The 17,148-nt window shown below is 45.2% G+C and overlaps 1 protein-coding gene across 6 annotated transcripts in view; it reads left to right on the top strand.

Annotated features, from left to right (window-relative positions):
- The window catches only part of IGSF9B (immunoglobulin superfamily member 9B), a 96,554-nt gene extending 84,214 nt beyond the window's left edge, over positions 1-12,340 (top strand). For 4 of the 6 annotated variants that reach the window (XM_030538491.1, XM_030538495.1, XM_030538490.1 and 1 more), the window contains 2 exons: positions 9,490-9,611; positions 10,422-12,340. In XM_030538491.1, coding sequence (XP_030394351.1) covers positions 9,490-9,611; positions 10,422-10,645 — 346 coding nt within the window. In that variant the 3' untranslated portion in view covers positions 10,646-12,340. Of the gene's footprint in view, positions 1-329; positions 376-9,489; positions 9,612-10,421 lie in introns of those variants that run through there. The other 2 variants (XM_030538496.1, XM_030538494.1) reach the window with 1 other exon arrangement.
- Positions 12,341-17,148: the final 4,808 nt, after the last annotated feature.

Here is a 17,148-nt window from a genome sequence, read left to right as displayed (position 1 = left end):
TATATATATATGTGTGTGTGTGTGTGTGTGTCTCCAACCAATCTAATATAGCCAGGACACCTTGATGAGGCCTCACAAGTATAGGGAAGTCACAGAATTGTCCTGTGTTAGAGCACTGTCTGTGCTTTTATGCAGTGTTTTCATCCGCTTTGTTGATCTTTCTTTCTTTTCTATTTCTTTCTCCCCTTTGTTTCCAGCCTTGTTTCGTTTGGAGTTTTTGTTTGTTTTCTTTCCCCAATACGTCTCCTTTTGGCGTTTTTTGACGTGCTGATGTGTTGCGGAGCTCGGCTCCTGCGGATGTTAACTGCTTTGTTTTTGATTAATCTCAGCTATCTGGGCAGTGTTGTCGAGACAAGCTTCTCCTCAGCTCAATAGGTAAGGGTGATCCATGTCCGAAAGGATGGCGTGGGGCTGTTGGAGGGTGGTGGGGAGCGGGGCATGGAAGGGGCTTTTCCAATCCCATCTCTTCCTTTAAAGGGGAATAAGGAATTGTAAAATACTGGGACAAAACCTTTGCACACATGTTGTCTGTGGCTTTTGGGTTTTCCCACTCAGCAGTGCCTCAGTGCTCTCACGGGTTCAGAGAGGCCTATCCACAGTCAGGATACAAGTAGAAAGACTTGGTATGGCTGTTACTTTTGTGGGAACAAGCCTGGTAGCGTGACCAGATGTCCCGATTTTATAAGGACAGTACCGATTTTTGGGGGCTTTTTCTTATATAGGCTCCTGTTACCCTCCACCTCGTGTCTCAATTATTCACACTTGCTATTTGGTCATCCTAAAGCCTGGTGAGGAGGGGAGACAGCTCCTCGTTCTGTATTCTGTAGGGAGATGCATGGTCTGGTGGATTGAACAGGTTTGGGAGCCAGGAACATGTAGGTTCTAATAGCAGCTCTGCCACTGACTCACATGACCTTGGGCAAGTCACTTCACCCATCTATGCTTCCACTTTCCTCCTCTGGCAGTGGGGATAGTAATACCTACCCAGATGAGTGGTGAGAAATGGTCTGTGAAAGTGTTATATAAATGTTCAGTGTTAGTAGACAATTAAATCTTTAAGATATCACATGGATACAAATAAGAGACTAACAATATGAAACGGGCATGTGTTCAGCAACACCTAATAGTAGCTTTCAGTTTGACAGCACCTAGCAAACAGTTATTTAGGACCACGATCTCATTCCATGAATTCAGTAAAGAGAACCCAATTTCAAAATACTTCTCCGATTTTAACGGCCGAGGGTTCCCCCCTCCCTTCCATTCCCAAGATTTCTAAATTGTATTAAACTGGAGAAGTTCTGTGTTTTTTTTTCCTTTTGCAGTTTTCAGTGGTACGCTGCATATCTTCAGCTCATCAGTGTTAAATCTTTTTGTTTTGAACTGTAGTAATTCAATTACAATAGAAGCCTCGCCTCTCTCTGAAATTTTCTCAATGAAATCTTGCATGTTGGCTTCAAACCCAACTATGATTACAGTGAATTAAGCAAATCTTGCAAGATGTTTCCAGGAAAACACCTCATGGAGACTTTCTGGGGGCAGTTTCACAGATTCAGCGAGGTCCTGGAACAGAAATGGAAGAGAGAAAAAGGAACTTGTTTCCAGACTCCTTTGTAGTGGTTGAGCTTCCTCCTCTTCCTTTCACTGAGTCCTTTTGTGCTCTAAGCTAGATGTTACCAAGTACTAGCTCTGAAGATCAGAAGTGAAGGTCACCTGAAGTGACACGCAGGCCAATACCAACTGCATTGGCTGCCAGGGATGTAGTGTCCCAGGCCTACTTTTATTTCCACTATCTGAGAGCCTGAATGCACCCATAGAGGAGCAAATTCCCAGAAATTCACAGCTGCTGTGCCTGTGCTGCTTATCAAAGTGAAAGATCTAGTGTCTAGCCCAAGCATGTGCCCGTGTGACTGGATAAGAGACCTGCTGGGTGTAGTGTTACAGCTTAGCAAAAGCTGGAAGTAATACCCAAAGGGATACAATCCTCCTAGCTCTCTCTGAGAATTGTGATCAGGGAGACAGATGGGGATGTCTGGAGGTTGTGTTGTGGGGAGTGGGAGGGCAATAGACTTGGACATTCAACCAGGGGAGAGAATGAGGTGTCGGACTGGTGGGTCTGTCGCACTGAGACCCATCTGGGTTGGGAGAGAGTGCAGAGTGTGCAACTGATAGAGGGAGCAGTGGCATCTTTACTGCTATCTCCTTCTGGAGCATTACCCTCATATCTGCCAACCAGATGGTTTCAGTCCTTTCCAGAGAGCTTCATAACCACCGAGAGAGAGGTCCTCCTTTCAGGGTGTTCTTTTTAGCCCTGGAAACTTTCTGTCCCAGACCTCACACTGCACTCCAGGTACCCGTGGCAGACCTGAAACCTTTTCAATCCTCTTCTCACGCCGATTTCAGGCCGAGATGTTCATGCATGCCTAGAAAAGACCTCAACAGCAGCCAAGCCACAAAAATGTCCGTCAGCAAAGGCCCAATGACTAGGGACTGAAATGCATCTTACTCTGGGACTTGGGCGCAGAATACATTGTAGTCGAACCTGGGTTCACTGTCAGGTTCTCCTTCAGCTAGAGGAGGGAGTGAGCCATTATCTTGAATGGGGAAGGTAGAGGGATAATAAATCCTGCACGCTAATAAGAAAGGAATCCCATAAACAGCACAGCCAAGTAATTTCTTTATGATTTAGGGTTGTAAAATTGTCAGTGGATCAGGGGCACGGGAATTTTATACCAGACCAGCCAGGTTTTATGCTGCAGTAATAAAAGCCGGGTGGGGGGGGGAAGATATGGTTTGAGCTCTGTGGTGACTTACCCATCAGCAGCTGGGCACTGCTAGCAGTATGAATGGGATCTCTGCTGTGGGGATGCATGCAGATCAGGCTGGATAGGACAGGCAGTTGTGGGCAAATAGAGGCATACAAGTGACTCTCTGCATGCAGTGTTGGTTTATATTCCCCTGGCATGGCTGGAGTGGGAAGGCTTTTGCAATATCTCTTGCTGTGTGAAGGGCAGGCGAGTTTTATTTAAGGGTGTGGGTAATTTATACCATGATCAAATTAGCACTAGTAACTTTCCCTTTTCTTTTAATTGAATTCAATGTGCCGTGAACGTCTCTTAACTGGGAAGAGTTGGTTCTGTCATCTCACTGCAGTAGGAAACCCAAAAACCACAGGGAAGGCAGGCGAGCGCCTGTGCTACCTCTGCATCCTAGGCTGTTGTGTGCTGGCAACCCCAGCTCCACTCTTCCCTTTGGACAGCACAGTCAGTACCTGGTACTCAAAGCCTCTGATGCCTCCTAGGTGCAGGTGGCAAAACCATGTCCATTCCATGGGTGAGGAAGCTGCCCCACCCCCAGTGGGGGGAGGACAATGACTCCTCTGGTTCAGTTTGAAACAAGTAGGTTCCCCTTTAAAGACTGTCCATGTGCTGATCCTCTGCATGCGTTTCACACCCAATCTCGCTTGGAGAAGTTGAGTCCTCTTGTCCGAGTGATTTTTTTTGTTTATTTTATTTTATTTTATTTTTCTCTTTATTTTCTCACTCCTGATTTCATTTATCATCTTTTTTCCCCTCTGTGATCTTTTTTCTTCTTCCTGTCCTCTCCTCTCCCACCCTTCTTTTCTTCTCTTTCTTCCTTATTCCTCTCCTGTCAGCATGGTGAAGTCCGTTGTATAGATGAGTTGTGCTTTCTGCAGACCTGTAGACGGGATGCCATTTTTCAGTGTGCTCCCTGCTGTTGTCAACTCCTTTTTATCTCATTGTGGTGGTCGTAGCTTGGCAGCAGCTCTCTGGAAAGGGAGTGTGACTTAAGTGTTCTCCAGCAGCTTTTGATTTTGAAGGATCCTAAGCTGATCCCAAGTGATACACCCACAGCATCCTCTAGGGTGGAGGCAGAAGTCAATCCCGCACAAGACTGGAGAGGAAGAGGAAACTCCTACTCCTAAGAAAAGTCTCATGGGATCTTTAGCGTCCATGCAGCACACAACCGATCTTAGCTTGTAATATTTACTTGCATGAAAGAACCCCATATTGATCAATGGAGTTTATAAGGGTGTGGGATGGAGTAAACCTGGCCAGGATTTGAACCTGTGGGATATAGGCTGTCTAGATGGTTTCAGACCAGACCTTTAGTTGTCAAGCCATTGCTAAAGTTCTCTGCCCATTTGTTCAAGGGAAGAGAGTCAGGGAAGACGTGTGTGGTGAGGGGAAACTGTTATATTGCACCCTGGGATCTTCCTGCCTCCTTTTGTGACTTGGCTTCCCATTCTGATGGAGATAGGTTGCAGTTCTTCCCTAGGCTTCATCTGCCACTCTTCTAACCTCCTACATACAAAGGCATTTAAAGAACAGCAGAGATTTTTTGCTGGGTTGGACTAGTGGAGCTGCTCTTTTAACCTAGGGATAAAGCCCTTCTTGCTATGGATACCGGAGACTCTTGTTTCAGCTCCGCTAAGGAGGAGTGGTGAGGCATGCAAGCTTTGTAACTTGCTCTTCTCTTCTAGATATTGTGCTTTGTGCACTCCCTCAATAACTGTGAGGCGCCTTCAGTAACTTTCTGTCCATATGGTTCTGACTCGTGCTTATCTGGAAGTGTGGGTAAATTGAAGACAGAACTTCTCCATTAGTTCTTCTGCCCCAACCTGATGCTTTGTAGAGTCTGGGATCTGAGTTCACTTCAGAACCTTGTAGAAAATACCTGCTACGTTTTTAAAGCTACCCTGCCCTATTATGACTCAGCGGTCCAGAGTGAATGAATGCAGGGACAGGTTCCTCTGCATCACATGTGGTGTATTCTGGATGGGTTTTGTGCATAGGCTTCTGCCCCAAACACTACGGAACGGGCAGGAGGAGTGAGAGGTCTTTTGCTGGTCTTAGGAACAATCACAACAGAAGAGATGGAGTTGACTGCAGAAAGAAAGGGTGGTGGAGAGGCTATAAATCTGTTGGCTAGTACCTGTCCTTTCCTCTGCCATTGTCCACTCTTTACATCTATGACACCTGAGATCAAACTCTATTTATGGTGAAACATGGGTTTAGTGCACTGGCTCTGTGTGGCTGGAAATGGGGGATTGGGAAGTCCTATTTTAGAGAACAAATGGAAATGAGTTTGATGGAGTTTCATCCTAATCTCTAGTGGGCATTTTTCTAGCATCATAAATGTCACAATTGCTAATACCTTCTTAGAAGAGGCATGTGGCAGAGGCTGCTACAGCTCAACGCTGAGCGGTATCGATATAGTTGTGTGGCAGTGGGGACCAGCAGTGGAACAGGTGCTGCAGGTTAGAACTGCTTCTCGGCTCAGGATTTAAAGAGCAGAAGCTGTTTCACCTTGTGGTGGAAGACCAGGACTGGAATAATGGGTCACTCTTGGTCAGGGTTGAGTTGCATTGTCAGAACCATTTGGAGAAGTTCACTCAGTAGCTGCGTGCAGATAGCAGCCATGCACTTGCTTGTATCCCATTGACCTAAAACTGAAAACTCAGTGTAATCAGGCATGGAGTAATGTGTGTGTAAGCTGGGTGCAGAGGAGGGCAACCATTAGCATTGCCTGTACCAGTTGTTGTTCAGCGGCACAAAATAATGTGTAGCTCATCAAAGTACACCAAATAGCGAGATGTTATGGGGACGCCAGCTTCTAAAATTAAGCTATAACCCTGTATTCACCATTGGAGGCAAACGTTGGCTTCCTGAGAGGAATTTTACTGTAGCCCCATCACTCTTACACATCCTAAATCTAGCCCATCTTAGGAGGGTGAAAGTCTCAATTCCCTCCAACAGGAGGGAATTGTAGCTTGTCTAAAAAAGGTGTTGTGTCCTCTGCTGAAGTTAATGCTGCCTGCTTTGTGGGGAGTTTCAGCTGTTCCATCAGACATGGTCTTGAGGATCTGTCTCTTTGCACGTTAGTCAAATCTGGTCGTCGGTGCTTGAGCGGTGAATATTTAATTGAAGCTGTTTTATATCCTGAACCTTACAGCGTCAGTTGCATTTGCTGTTTCCCAGCTGCTCAATCAAATTACTCATTACGTTCCATACGCTTCTCAGTGCTGTTAGCAAAATCAAGAAACTTTGCCAGTCATATCAGTGTCTTTAAAAACCTTGGAAGTCATCAGCCTGCAGTATTCTAGCTAAGCACCTTCTGCTACAAAAGCCACTTGCCACGTCAGCTTGTCTTGTCCCAGCCTAAAGTCTCTCACCATGCCCCTGTGGCCTTACCCCCAAAATGCAATGAGGGACGTGGCATTGAGTAATGGGACGCCCGGTTCTGTATATATGAAACACTCAGATTTCCCTCCTTTAACAAATGTTGACTACAATGAGATGCCACCAGCTGAACAGGATGAGAATAAAGAATAATTTCCACATCCAGATTTTCACAGCTAAATGGATGGAATGCCCTGAGTTCGGCCCACAGATACTTAACTCCTCTGTGATGTCTTGTATCAGGGCATGTTGCAATATTTTTAAGCCTCACAAAACCCCCTGTGCAGTAGGCATTATCTTTATTTTGCAGATGAGGAAATGGAGACACATTGAAGGATAAGTTACTTGGCCAAGCTCTTTCAGTGACTGAGCAGAGAATAGAATCCAAGTATCTACTCCAACCCCCGCTTCTTTCAGTCCTCCCCAGACCTGATCTGATTGCAACGCGGGATAGGGTTTCATGTATCTTGCAAGTTCTTGTGCTTTCCAAGGACACATGCAATTTCAGGCGTCTTAAATTCAGGGTTAAGACCTAAGCCTTAACTTAACTGAGTGTGTGTTTTGTAGTTTACTTTTCTCTTTGTGAGCATTGAAAGGAAAGGAAAATCCTCCTCTTCCTGACCTGCTGTTGGATCAGAGGCTGGTTTCTTGATTAATGCTCCACATTGGACAGGAAGAATCTTCTGTGTATTGGATTTATCTCTGGGAGGCTCCAGATGGCCAGTAGAGGAGAGTTCACACTGGCATCTGAGTGAAAGAGAGTGTCTTCGGTTTAGGGCCATTAGCAGTGTAGATTCCCCACAGACTGTCAGGCAAACCGGACTGGCTTTAGGTCCTTGCATATTTTCTCCATTGATGGCACATTTATCTGTGGGAAATATACTGGCCAAGGTAATCATTGTCTTTGTCCAAATCTTGTTTTGCTTCTGGCGCTCCAGCCTGCCCTGTTTGCTCTCTCCATCTCTTTGTATGGGAAAACTAGAATTCCCCCACTTTTTCACCATAGGTTGCCATGCAGCAGGCATGTAAAAGTGAGTTTTGCCTCTCTGAACATGTCATCTTCCATCAACTCCACGCTTATCGGTTTCATCTCAGTTTCTTCTGCTGCCTTGACAATGAGCACAGGGGAGTTGATGGGAGCAAATGAGAATCCCAGAGTGCTGGACTACTGTTGGTTAATCTCAAATGCAGTGAAGTATGAACAGAAGACCAGCTGCTATTTGGGTTCAGATTAACCCTTTAAGGGGAGTGTTACTGAAGTGTACATGATCTGACACGTAGACACCCCATTCTTGCTCCCATTGCCCAAACTCTCTTTCTTTGAACCCTCCAGTTGATGTGCGGAAGGTCTAATTGCAGTATTCCTTGCTGGTGCTAACTCTTTGAAACTGCCACTCAGGAAAGAGTTGTTGCCTTTATTTTCCTCTTCCTCTCAGAACTTTCTGTGAAGTGTGGTCAACCTTTGTGCATCCTTGGGAGATGCAGAACAACAGACTTTTTTGTCTGACCGTAGCATTTACCTGGCTTATAGCAGGAAATGGGGGGATAGGCTGACATTTGATAACACTACCAGGACGAGGAGAGCCTGGGAATTCAGGAAATGTTACGAGCTACCCCTCTCTTTGCAAGTACAGTATTTTGAGACAGTTTGATCAGTGGTGAGTCAGTAATGGTACCAAAGAATGTCTCCTCCTACTTCAAAAGTTGTGAATGTATTGGAGGCTCGATGGATTAAATCTCAGAAGAGCTTGGTTTAAGTATTGGCTTGATCTCACAGTGAAAACTACTTTGTGGACCTGGCCTACTCACTTATGGGCACGTGCTCATATCTCAGCACTCCCCCCCTCACACTCTTTGGCACTCTGCCTGCTAGTCAGGACTGTGGCACTCTGCTAGAACAAGGGGCTCCAAGGCTGGAGAGAACTGCAGGTCACAACTGAGCTGTGTGAAGGCTCCAGTACAGCCCTTGTCTGTAGTCTGGCCCGAACTGTCAAGACTCAGACTCTTTCTTTGATGGATAGCAAACTTTCAGTTTCGGCGGAGAGGTGCCTCAATCTAGAACTGGCAGGGGAAAGTCAATAAAGACTTGGTGAAAACTGGAAAACATATAGTTGGACAGACTTCGTCCAGAGGGAAGGGTTTTCCTATACTCACCTGGCCCCAGTGTCCTGTCTTCCAATTTCTAGTCAGGGAAGGACTAGCAGACTAGAAAGAAGTGCACACAAAATAAACCTTAGGCAAAGAGCCCGTTTCCCATGCACCAAATTCTAGAGAAAATATTTACCTTGTAACAGGCTTTGGTGGAAGAATAAACCAGCCATACAATAAATCAGTGAAATAGGCTGGGGAAACTCCCCTCCCCCCCCGCCCCCCGATAATCTCTTGGAAGTACTTTAATTTCAAAGTTCTGGTTTGTCTTATCCTACTGGGGAAGAAAATCCGAAGCCTGGCGTCAAAAGATTAAACAGAACCTATCATCAACTCTTATTTTACTGTGTTTTGTGGCTCAGAGCCGTGATCCTGGAAGGGGGTACCAACTTGCCAGCCCCAGCAATGCTGGCTTGTAAACTCTTCTTGTTTCTGTTTGCCGTTTGGTCCTGTTTTTGCTGTGGGGTTGGGGAAGGGAAGGGTCACCGCTTGCGTTCTGTCTGTCTGGGCCACTGTTGCCATAGCTGGCGATGCGCATAACGGTAACATGGGTGCCGCTGTCCTGTTTCCATACGCCTTTTGCTTTCCCTTCCTTTAAAGGGGCTTGACGCGGGTTCCCAGAAGTGCCTTGTCGGACATGGGATCTGCCCCTTTCTACCTACTTTAATGGTTTTGAAATTACAGAAACAAATGCATTTTTAAGACATGAGCCTCGGTACCAGTTGTCTTAGTGTGGCTCTTTCAATTCCTCCACAGCTTAGCCATCAGCAGGCATTTGATTCTGTCCACAGGAACAACCAGGGCTGGAGCCTAACACCTCTCTATAAACTTTGCCTGTTTCTGCCTGACCTACATTCATCCATGATATGAGAGAGAGGGAAACAGTGGACAGGAAGTATGTATGTGTGTGTGTGTGGGGGAAACTACAGCTGTCCCTAAGGCAGTGAGTAGATGGTGTCATGTTTCCACCAGCATCGTATTTAGCTCCAGTGCAGCCGGCTGACCTTATTCCATCGGCCCAGGATTCCTCACATTTTCCTTCCCGTGGCAGAGGATGACCGGTCCCTCCCCACCCAAGAACTCTTCTGGCCGGAGTGTGACAGGGGGCCACTGATGGCACGTGTCTGCTTTTCCTTTCTAGAGAACGTCCATCTCCATCCGGGAACGCTGCTGCACCTGAGAGGCTCGAAGCTCTGAAATACCAGCGGATAAAGAAGCCCAAAAAGTCATCCAAGGGCTCCTCAAAATCCAGAAAACAATCCAGTGAGTGTGAGGATCACAAGACTCCCCACTAGTCTCCCTGTCCATCCTCTGTTTGAAGCCTGATCCAACACTCATTAAAGTCTCTGACTCTAATGGGAATTGATTCAGGCCTGTGGTCTGAAGGTCTCTGTTGAGCTACTATAAAACTTATGTTTTATTCTCTAGCTCAACAATTCCTTACGAAGGAAGCAGGCTCTTTTTCCATGAGGCCAACAGGGGCTTCCCTGCTCCTTTCAGCTGTAAAATGGAAGGCCCCATTTCCTGTTCGTTTTTTTTTCCTTGGGATGTTAGTCCAGATCTTAGCCCAGAAGAGGAAGGGGATAACTTCCCTTTGTAGTCCTGAAATTATCTGGAGAGCCCTGGAATGACCCTTCTTCCAATGCCTTTAGTGGCTCTGTCTATTTAATTTCAAGATCCTCCTACATCTCTCCACCTACATCTCTGCTGTCATTTCCTCCTGCCCCCTATCTTTTCCTCAGGTCCTCTGTCCTGAATCTTCCCTTTGTCTCCTACCCCCCCGCTAAGCTATGTGCCTTCCCTTGCACTGTCCCCTACACTTAGAACAACCTTCCTCTTCCTAGTCTTCATTAAATCCCTTCAAAAACCCTCCTCCGTCAGCTGAGCGTCCTATGTTAACCTTCTCCCCAGCCAAACCACCGAGGTTGGTACGTTATCCTGATTTAGACTGTGAGCTTCTCAGGGCCGGGTCCAGGCATTTGTTTTACACACTCTGTAAAGCACCATGTCGGCTCATGGCATTTTTATAGATCACTAATCCTCTTGTCTTTCTCCTTCCCTCTTCCTCTTCAGATGGTTCTGCCTCCCAGGTTCAGCAACTTCCCAATTCTCAGGTACTGTGGCCTGACGAAGCAGTCTCCCTCCGCAAGAAAAAGAGACACTCTCGTCAGGATCCCTTCGCTCGCCTCTCTGCGTTGAAGGATGACCTTTGCCACAGGCAGCTCCCTGAGGACCAGACAGCTATTCTCAACAGCGTGGACCACGATGATTCTGGCGGGCATGCCACCTTACTTTAGCATAGCGCCAGCCAGAGAAGGTTCAAAGAGAGGGGGGAGGAGGGAGAGGAGATCTCATGAGCTACAGACACATGTGGGGAGAGATGGGGTGTGAGCTTCAGCCTGGGTTCTCATACCAACAAACTGAATGTTTGGTATCACATCCAGGGAACCCAGCATCCAGTCTTTGACCACTGGGAGAGGCTCTCCCCTTCATAGGACACCTTCCATTTAGTGCAGACCATGAGGGCGGTGGGGGGTGGCAGGGAGGAATATCCCAGATTAGAGATGGAGGGGAAAATACCCTCGCCTCACCCTCCCCTGCCATTTGGAACAGGAAAAGGTGAGATTGGGGTTTGCAGGGCTCAGAGTGAGAAGGATTCAAACTCAGTGTTGTCATAAGAATCTATTGTCCTTCGAATCCCCCCCCCTCTGCTATGGCTTCAGTTTTATGAGTGCTAGAAGAGGGATGAGATTTTACATCCTGGTTTCCAAAAGTATCTATAGATTAAAAAAAATGTGCAGATTACAATGTATATTTATACAGTGTGTATTTAGGTAGGAACATGGAAGTAAGCAAATGGCCTGAATTCACAGGAATCATTTGGATTCTGCAGAAAACAAATAAGTGACACAGAAGAATCCAGATTGGAACTGATGACCCAGTTAATCTGATAATTTTGTAATGCATTATTCTAAAATAATCCCAGAAAACTTTACCAGTGCAAAATCTCATTGCCTCTCCACCTTTTTGCCTGAGGATGATGGGTAACAAAAACACAAATGATCTTTTACTTCTGTCCAGCCCCTGCCTCCCTCAAACTCCAAAATAAGTAGATGTGTGGAATCGTGCAAGGTTCCGTACATGCACACTCTCAAAACCTTGTTAATTTATGGTAACATCTCTTTGCAAACCTGCAAAGATCGGGGTGGAAGGTGGAATTTAAATCGAAGGATCTTCCATCTCAAACAAGACTTTGTCAACTTTGAGGAGGGGGGTTAGATTGCCAATTTATTATTAGTAATGTTCTGTACTTCACTTTGTAAAATTAATGAAGTCTTAGAATACAAGATCTCACTATAGGAGTGTTTGCATTTTTTAACCTTTGCTGCAAAGTGAGGAGAGAGAACAGGTTTCTTTTTCCTGTGTAGAGTGTGAATGGAAATGGTTCAACTGGTGTACCCCCCCACAAAAAAGTGTGAACTTCAGTCTGCATCTTCCAGTCCATTGCCCCACTGATTAATGTAAACAGGGCATACACAACAACGCCTGAGGGCGAGCTTTTGGAAGGTAACTTTTGGTCCCCGGAGCTGAATAATTGCTTCTAGCTGCAAGCAATAGAAACAAATTCTTTCACCTTGCATCCATTCTAAATACGTCGCTGATATGTCCCCTCCCGTTTTCCACCTTCACCCCAGTTTTAGAATGAATGTGATAGATGCATTGGGTTTTAACACTCCCAGGATTCAGTCTGAGGAGTTACAGTCTCCTCCTTTTACCAATGCCATTCCAGTTCTTCACCAGAGTGTGTTTTCTACTCAGATTAGTTTGACTGATTCATGTGTCCATCAGTTTCTCTCTGGATTGCATTGGTCTGTATACGAGGGGCAACTCTGGTGTAGTGAATGGAATGTGAGGCTAGGAGGCAGGATCCCTGGGTTCTATTCCTGGTTCTGCTACTGACTCATGTGGCCTTGGGCAAGTCACTTAACCACTCTGTACCTCAGGTTCCTCAACTGTAAAATGGAGATAATGATACTTAAGCTCCTTTGTAAAGCACCTAGAAGTCTACAGATCAAAAGTGCTATATAAATGTGAAGTATTATTATATTCCTATATTTTGGCACTTTCTAAGTGGCAAGATCAAACAGTGCATCCAGGTCTTCATGTATTTCTTCCCTTGTGCTGGAGTGCTAAGATCGTAGCCTGCCTGGGAATAAAACAATTACACTTAAAGTATTTCACATGGGTGTTATTGCTTTAAGTGAATTCAGGATGTAGAAGGTCTCAGGTGAATTGTGGGAGGACCTAGGTACTTCTTTGCACAGAATCTCCAAGGCACAGGATTTTCACTTGTATACTTCCCAAGGTTGATTTTTTTTCAAGTGGGATGGCCACAACATTTTCACCAGTCTTGCTATGTTTAACACATGCTTTGACTATTATTCTTGCTAATGGTTGAACCTCAAAGGGCTCAGTGGTTTAGAGAAGCATCCAAGGGTTTCAGATACTTTGTAAAAATGAACAGTTTAGATCAAGCAATATCAGTGAGTCAAGCTGTTTTGGTGAAATTTAGAAATATCCCAAGACGATTTGTTTTGTTACGGTTTTTGTTTCCAGTCTCATCAGATGTTCAGAAACAACAATAAAAATTACTGAACACTGTCAAACCTCAAAATCCTGATGAGGTTCAAACTACATCAGAGAGAACTCTGTGATAAACAGTGGTTTTTCTCCAACTTAAAAAATGCCATCCAAAATGAGACAAATTTGCTCACAAGGGAGAGGAGGATACCCTGAGTACAATCCGAATCTCGAGTGCAGATTGGGGCATTTTGGCAAGTTTACAGTTGGTGGCTCTGGCTAGGTGAGAAACCAACTCTGTCTGTGGACTGAATGGGTATTTCTTTGGTTACTGTGTTTTTAAAGGGTTGCCCCAGACTTAACTAGGCCTGGATTGGATTTCATGTCACTTCCACACAAGGTGTGAAAACTGAGCCCATATTAGTGCCGGAGAAAAAAACAAACTAATTTCTAGCCCCAGTCCAACAGGACAGCTGTTTTTTAGAAAGACTTTGTCAGTGGGGAAGGAAGCAGTAGATACTGCCTCAAAATCTTCCAGGAACCTTGGTCTGCAAGGTTCCCAATCTGTGGGTGTGTACCCACGTGTATGTACCCACGTATGCTAATGTGTCAAGACTCTGGACGCCCTCCTGTTGGTGGCACTGCACAGAGGTAGGCTGTTAACTACTGCTTGCTATGTATGGGTGAAATTGGTCCCTGTGCAGAGGTGTAGCACAATATCTACGCACCATTTAAGTCTCCTTGAAGCTCTATTTTGATGAGGTGCATAGGCCTTCTCCTGACTCTCTGTACAGGGCAAACTTCACTTCGCTTGCAAAGACCCTTCTTTCTTTTGCATGGACGGTTACAAAGCAAGGAGCAGGATGTTGACTTTTTGAGCACTTTCTGGGTTAATCATGGTAGCTCTTCATATTAACAGGGCAGTATCTTGGGTCTCTTGGGATGACTGTCTCCAAGACCCTCTCACTGTCCTGACTTACGTAGCCCTAGGGGACTTAGGTGCAGAGATGATTGGCAGAATATGCCAGCTTGCTTGGTCAGTCTTCTACAGGTCTGTTTCTTTTGCAGATACTTTGAGCAGAGAGCACCCTGCTTTCCATGGCCTTCAACCATTAGAGACCTGAAGCTTCTGCCCTCCATCTCTTTCAGCTCTGTGAGCCATATAGGACCCTGGAAAGGGAAATCCAACCAGTGAGCTTCGTGGAAGCATCTCTGCTTTTTCAAACTATTAGTTAACCTTTACAGCTGCCTCCTCCCCGTCTCTTTGACCTTAGCTACTATTATGGTTGATATTTGGGGAAGGGGGAGGTGCCGGGCAAGAAGGGAGAAAATACTAGCTCCCTTCAACTATAGCAAATGTTGCCTATGCTACAGCAAATGGCCTCTCCTTTCATTCTGGAAACTACTTTCATAACCATCTGGCTTCGATGGCCTACACGGGAGGGGGTCTCTTCACCTTGGCAGCCTGGGATGGTTGAGCCGTGCCAAAGGATGCCAACCGTTCTCCCGTTTCCACCCCATTGAAAACACTTTGCCTTTTTCTTGGTCCGCTGCAAACACCAGCTTTTTAATTAACATGGCAGAAAAATTCCTGGGCCAAATTCCTTTTCTGTAAACCTGTCCTAGTAAGAAATTTTTGCTGTTTCATCAGTAAAATTATGGCCATCCCCCATGGAAATAGCACCTTTTTATTGGTTTTCCTGGAAATCCCAGGCAACAAAGTTTCTTGGGAACAGTGAGGCACCACTGACAGCAGGAATGTTTTTCATCTGGCTCTACAGAGCACTCCTGCTTTGTCAAGAATGTAAATACTACAAGATCATAACATCAAATCCATATATATTTTTTGCACCTTTTGCGAAGTTTGGTTTTCCTGCTGTGTAGAATTTTTCTGTGTAAGAATGCTCCTCATCACAATCCTTCAGCTCCATTTCCACATAATCTCAGTTGTCATGTAAAAAAAAATTTGGCAACTTTTCCTATTGCAGCTAGGTGTGGTGATTGAGGACGTGGGCAGCAATATGTGGGTGATGGGAGTGCAGGTGCACTGCTACTATTTCTGCAAATTGACAGTGAAGTTGTACTGCAGATATATACGAGTGTCAGCCGTGTAAGTACAGAACCAACTGACTGAAGCAGGAAAAGTTTGATTATGACTTTAATAGTAGTAGTAGTATTTAAATATGACTATACCTTAGACTTCCTTTTAAAACTGGGGGAGGAGGAGCCAAGCAGAACTTCATCCTTCACTTTATTTTGTTAAGCAAATGTGTAATCTCCCATGATTGCACCTGAGTGGCCTGATGTAACAGTTTTTTCTGCAAAGGGCTAGTTGTTCCCCTCTGAGAAAAGAGAAGAACGGACTAAACTGCTCTGTAAAAGTTGGGGGTGGGGTCCTCCTGACCTCATCAGAGCGCAGGCATCGTATGGCATTCCAGCCAGCCCTGCAGATTTGTTTTGAAAAATTTAAGCCTAACTCTTTGAAACTCAGATTTGCCTTGCAAATCTGTTCTTTGTTGAGAACATCTTATGTTTATAAGCAAAATGAACTGGTGTGAGGAGGGAGACTTAGTAAGTGGATTTGGGTGTTTATACGCTGCCCCCAGATGCAGAAATGAGCACCTTGTCTTTTACTCCCAGGTTTCTTGGATCATCTTTTCTCTAATACAGGGAGTCCTGATTATGGGAATCCATGATAATTTTCCAGTGTATGGAGCTTGCTACCTGAACAGCAACTGGAATACCTCCTTGGTCACTTACTTCCATTCTCCTGTTGTGAGTTTTGGAGGCAGTTCTCAGTATGTTGAAGGCGCTATGTCTGTTTGTGATGTCTCAGTTTATTTCCGTGGCACTGGACTGTGTTTCAGACATACTTTCAGGGGGAATTGGAGGTGATGATCCTGTTTCTAGTTAGGTGTGGAGGAAAAGCTGAGTCAGGCATGCATGCAGATCACAGGAAATTGTGTTGTGATAGCTACTGAACTGCATATGTAATGTAGGCTTGGTAAGTGAAGTTATCCCTTATGAAATGGAACTGAAAGGCCTGGTTTGAGCATAGTACTGGGAGTCAGGATTTCTGTTCCCATCACTGCCACTTGCTGGCTCTCTGTGGCATTGGGCCAGTCACTTCACCTCTCTGCTTCAGTTTCTCCAACTGTAAAATGGGGACCATAATATTTTACCTACCTCACAGGACTGTGGTGGGGATTCATTAGTTACTATTAGTAAAGTCCTTTGAGGATAAGATGCACTAAAAATGCATATTTGATGAGGCTGTTGTGATGTACATTTGATGGGGCTGGCCAGGGAGGGCTGAAGGACAGAGCTCACCCGTACCACTCCTAAGTCTGTCAGAGGGTCATTCTCTCCTCCTATTGTTCCAGCCCCTATCGGCTTGGCAGAGAGCCTAAACTGTAATACCAAATTCATTATAGAGATGGAGCAGGATTTTTCCGACTTAGTACAACGTATCAAGAAGGTGCAAGATTGTCTGGGCAATAAGCAAAAATCATGGCATTTGTTCAGGTACATTCTTGAAGAAATTGGATTTCAGAGGCCCTAAATGGTGAGATTATGGTCCCCAATTCACACGTGTAAATTTGGAGTCCCTCCATTAACTTCAGTAAACTATATAACTATAAAAAGAAATTTATCTTAAAAAATGTACATTTGGGAAACTGTCCCTGTATATTGAGGTCTAATGACAGTCTCATAAAAGCAGAAGCTTGATTTTAATAACTAGTTTCAGAGAGTTAATTGATGGCTATATAATGAATATGTAATGCACAGCTTAATGTATTATCTGAGGTGTGCTGAGCTGCACCACTGTAGCGGCTGTGGTGTTGGTGTAAGGGATTAGTAAGCACACCTACATGGGGATTTGGCATCTCCTAAAGCGGTTTACTACATTCCCCTCAGTGAATATATGTGGGTACATCCATCACTTTAAGTCCACTGCAGTCAGTGCTGTTACCCCAGGGGTACATATGGCCGGTTCTCCAGACGCGGATGTTTTTGATGCCCGGTGACTTTGCTTTCCTTCTGAACTTGCTCTTTGAGACACAAAACATTTTTGCAATTGCTACTTACTATTGGGAAAGGAGGAGAGAGAAGTCCCTCCCCACCCCAAGGCTTTAAGGGGTCAGAGAGATTAAGGAGGCGAGTGGCTGGAGAGAGAACATGGACGTGGTTAGTTTTCTCCAGCACATTTGAGTCTCAT

This window comes from Gopherus evgoodei, chromosome 19, assembly GCF_007399415.2.
Source record: "Gopherus evgoodei ecotype Sinaloan lineage chromosome 19, rGopEvg1_v1.p, whole genome shotgun sequence".
NCBI lineage: Eukaryota > Metazoa > Chordata > Testudines > Testudinidae > Gopherus > Gopherus evgoodei.
This window is presented reverse-complemented; position numbering and strand designations above follow the sequence as displayed.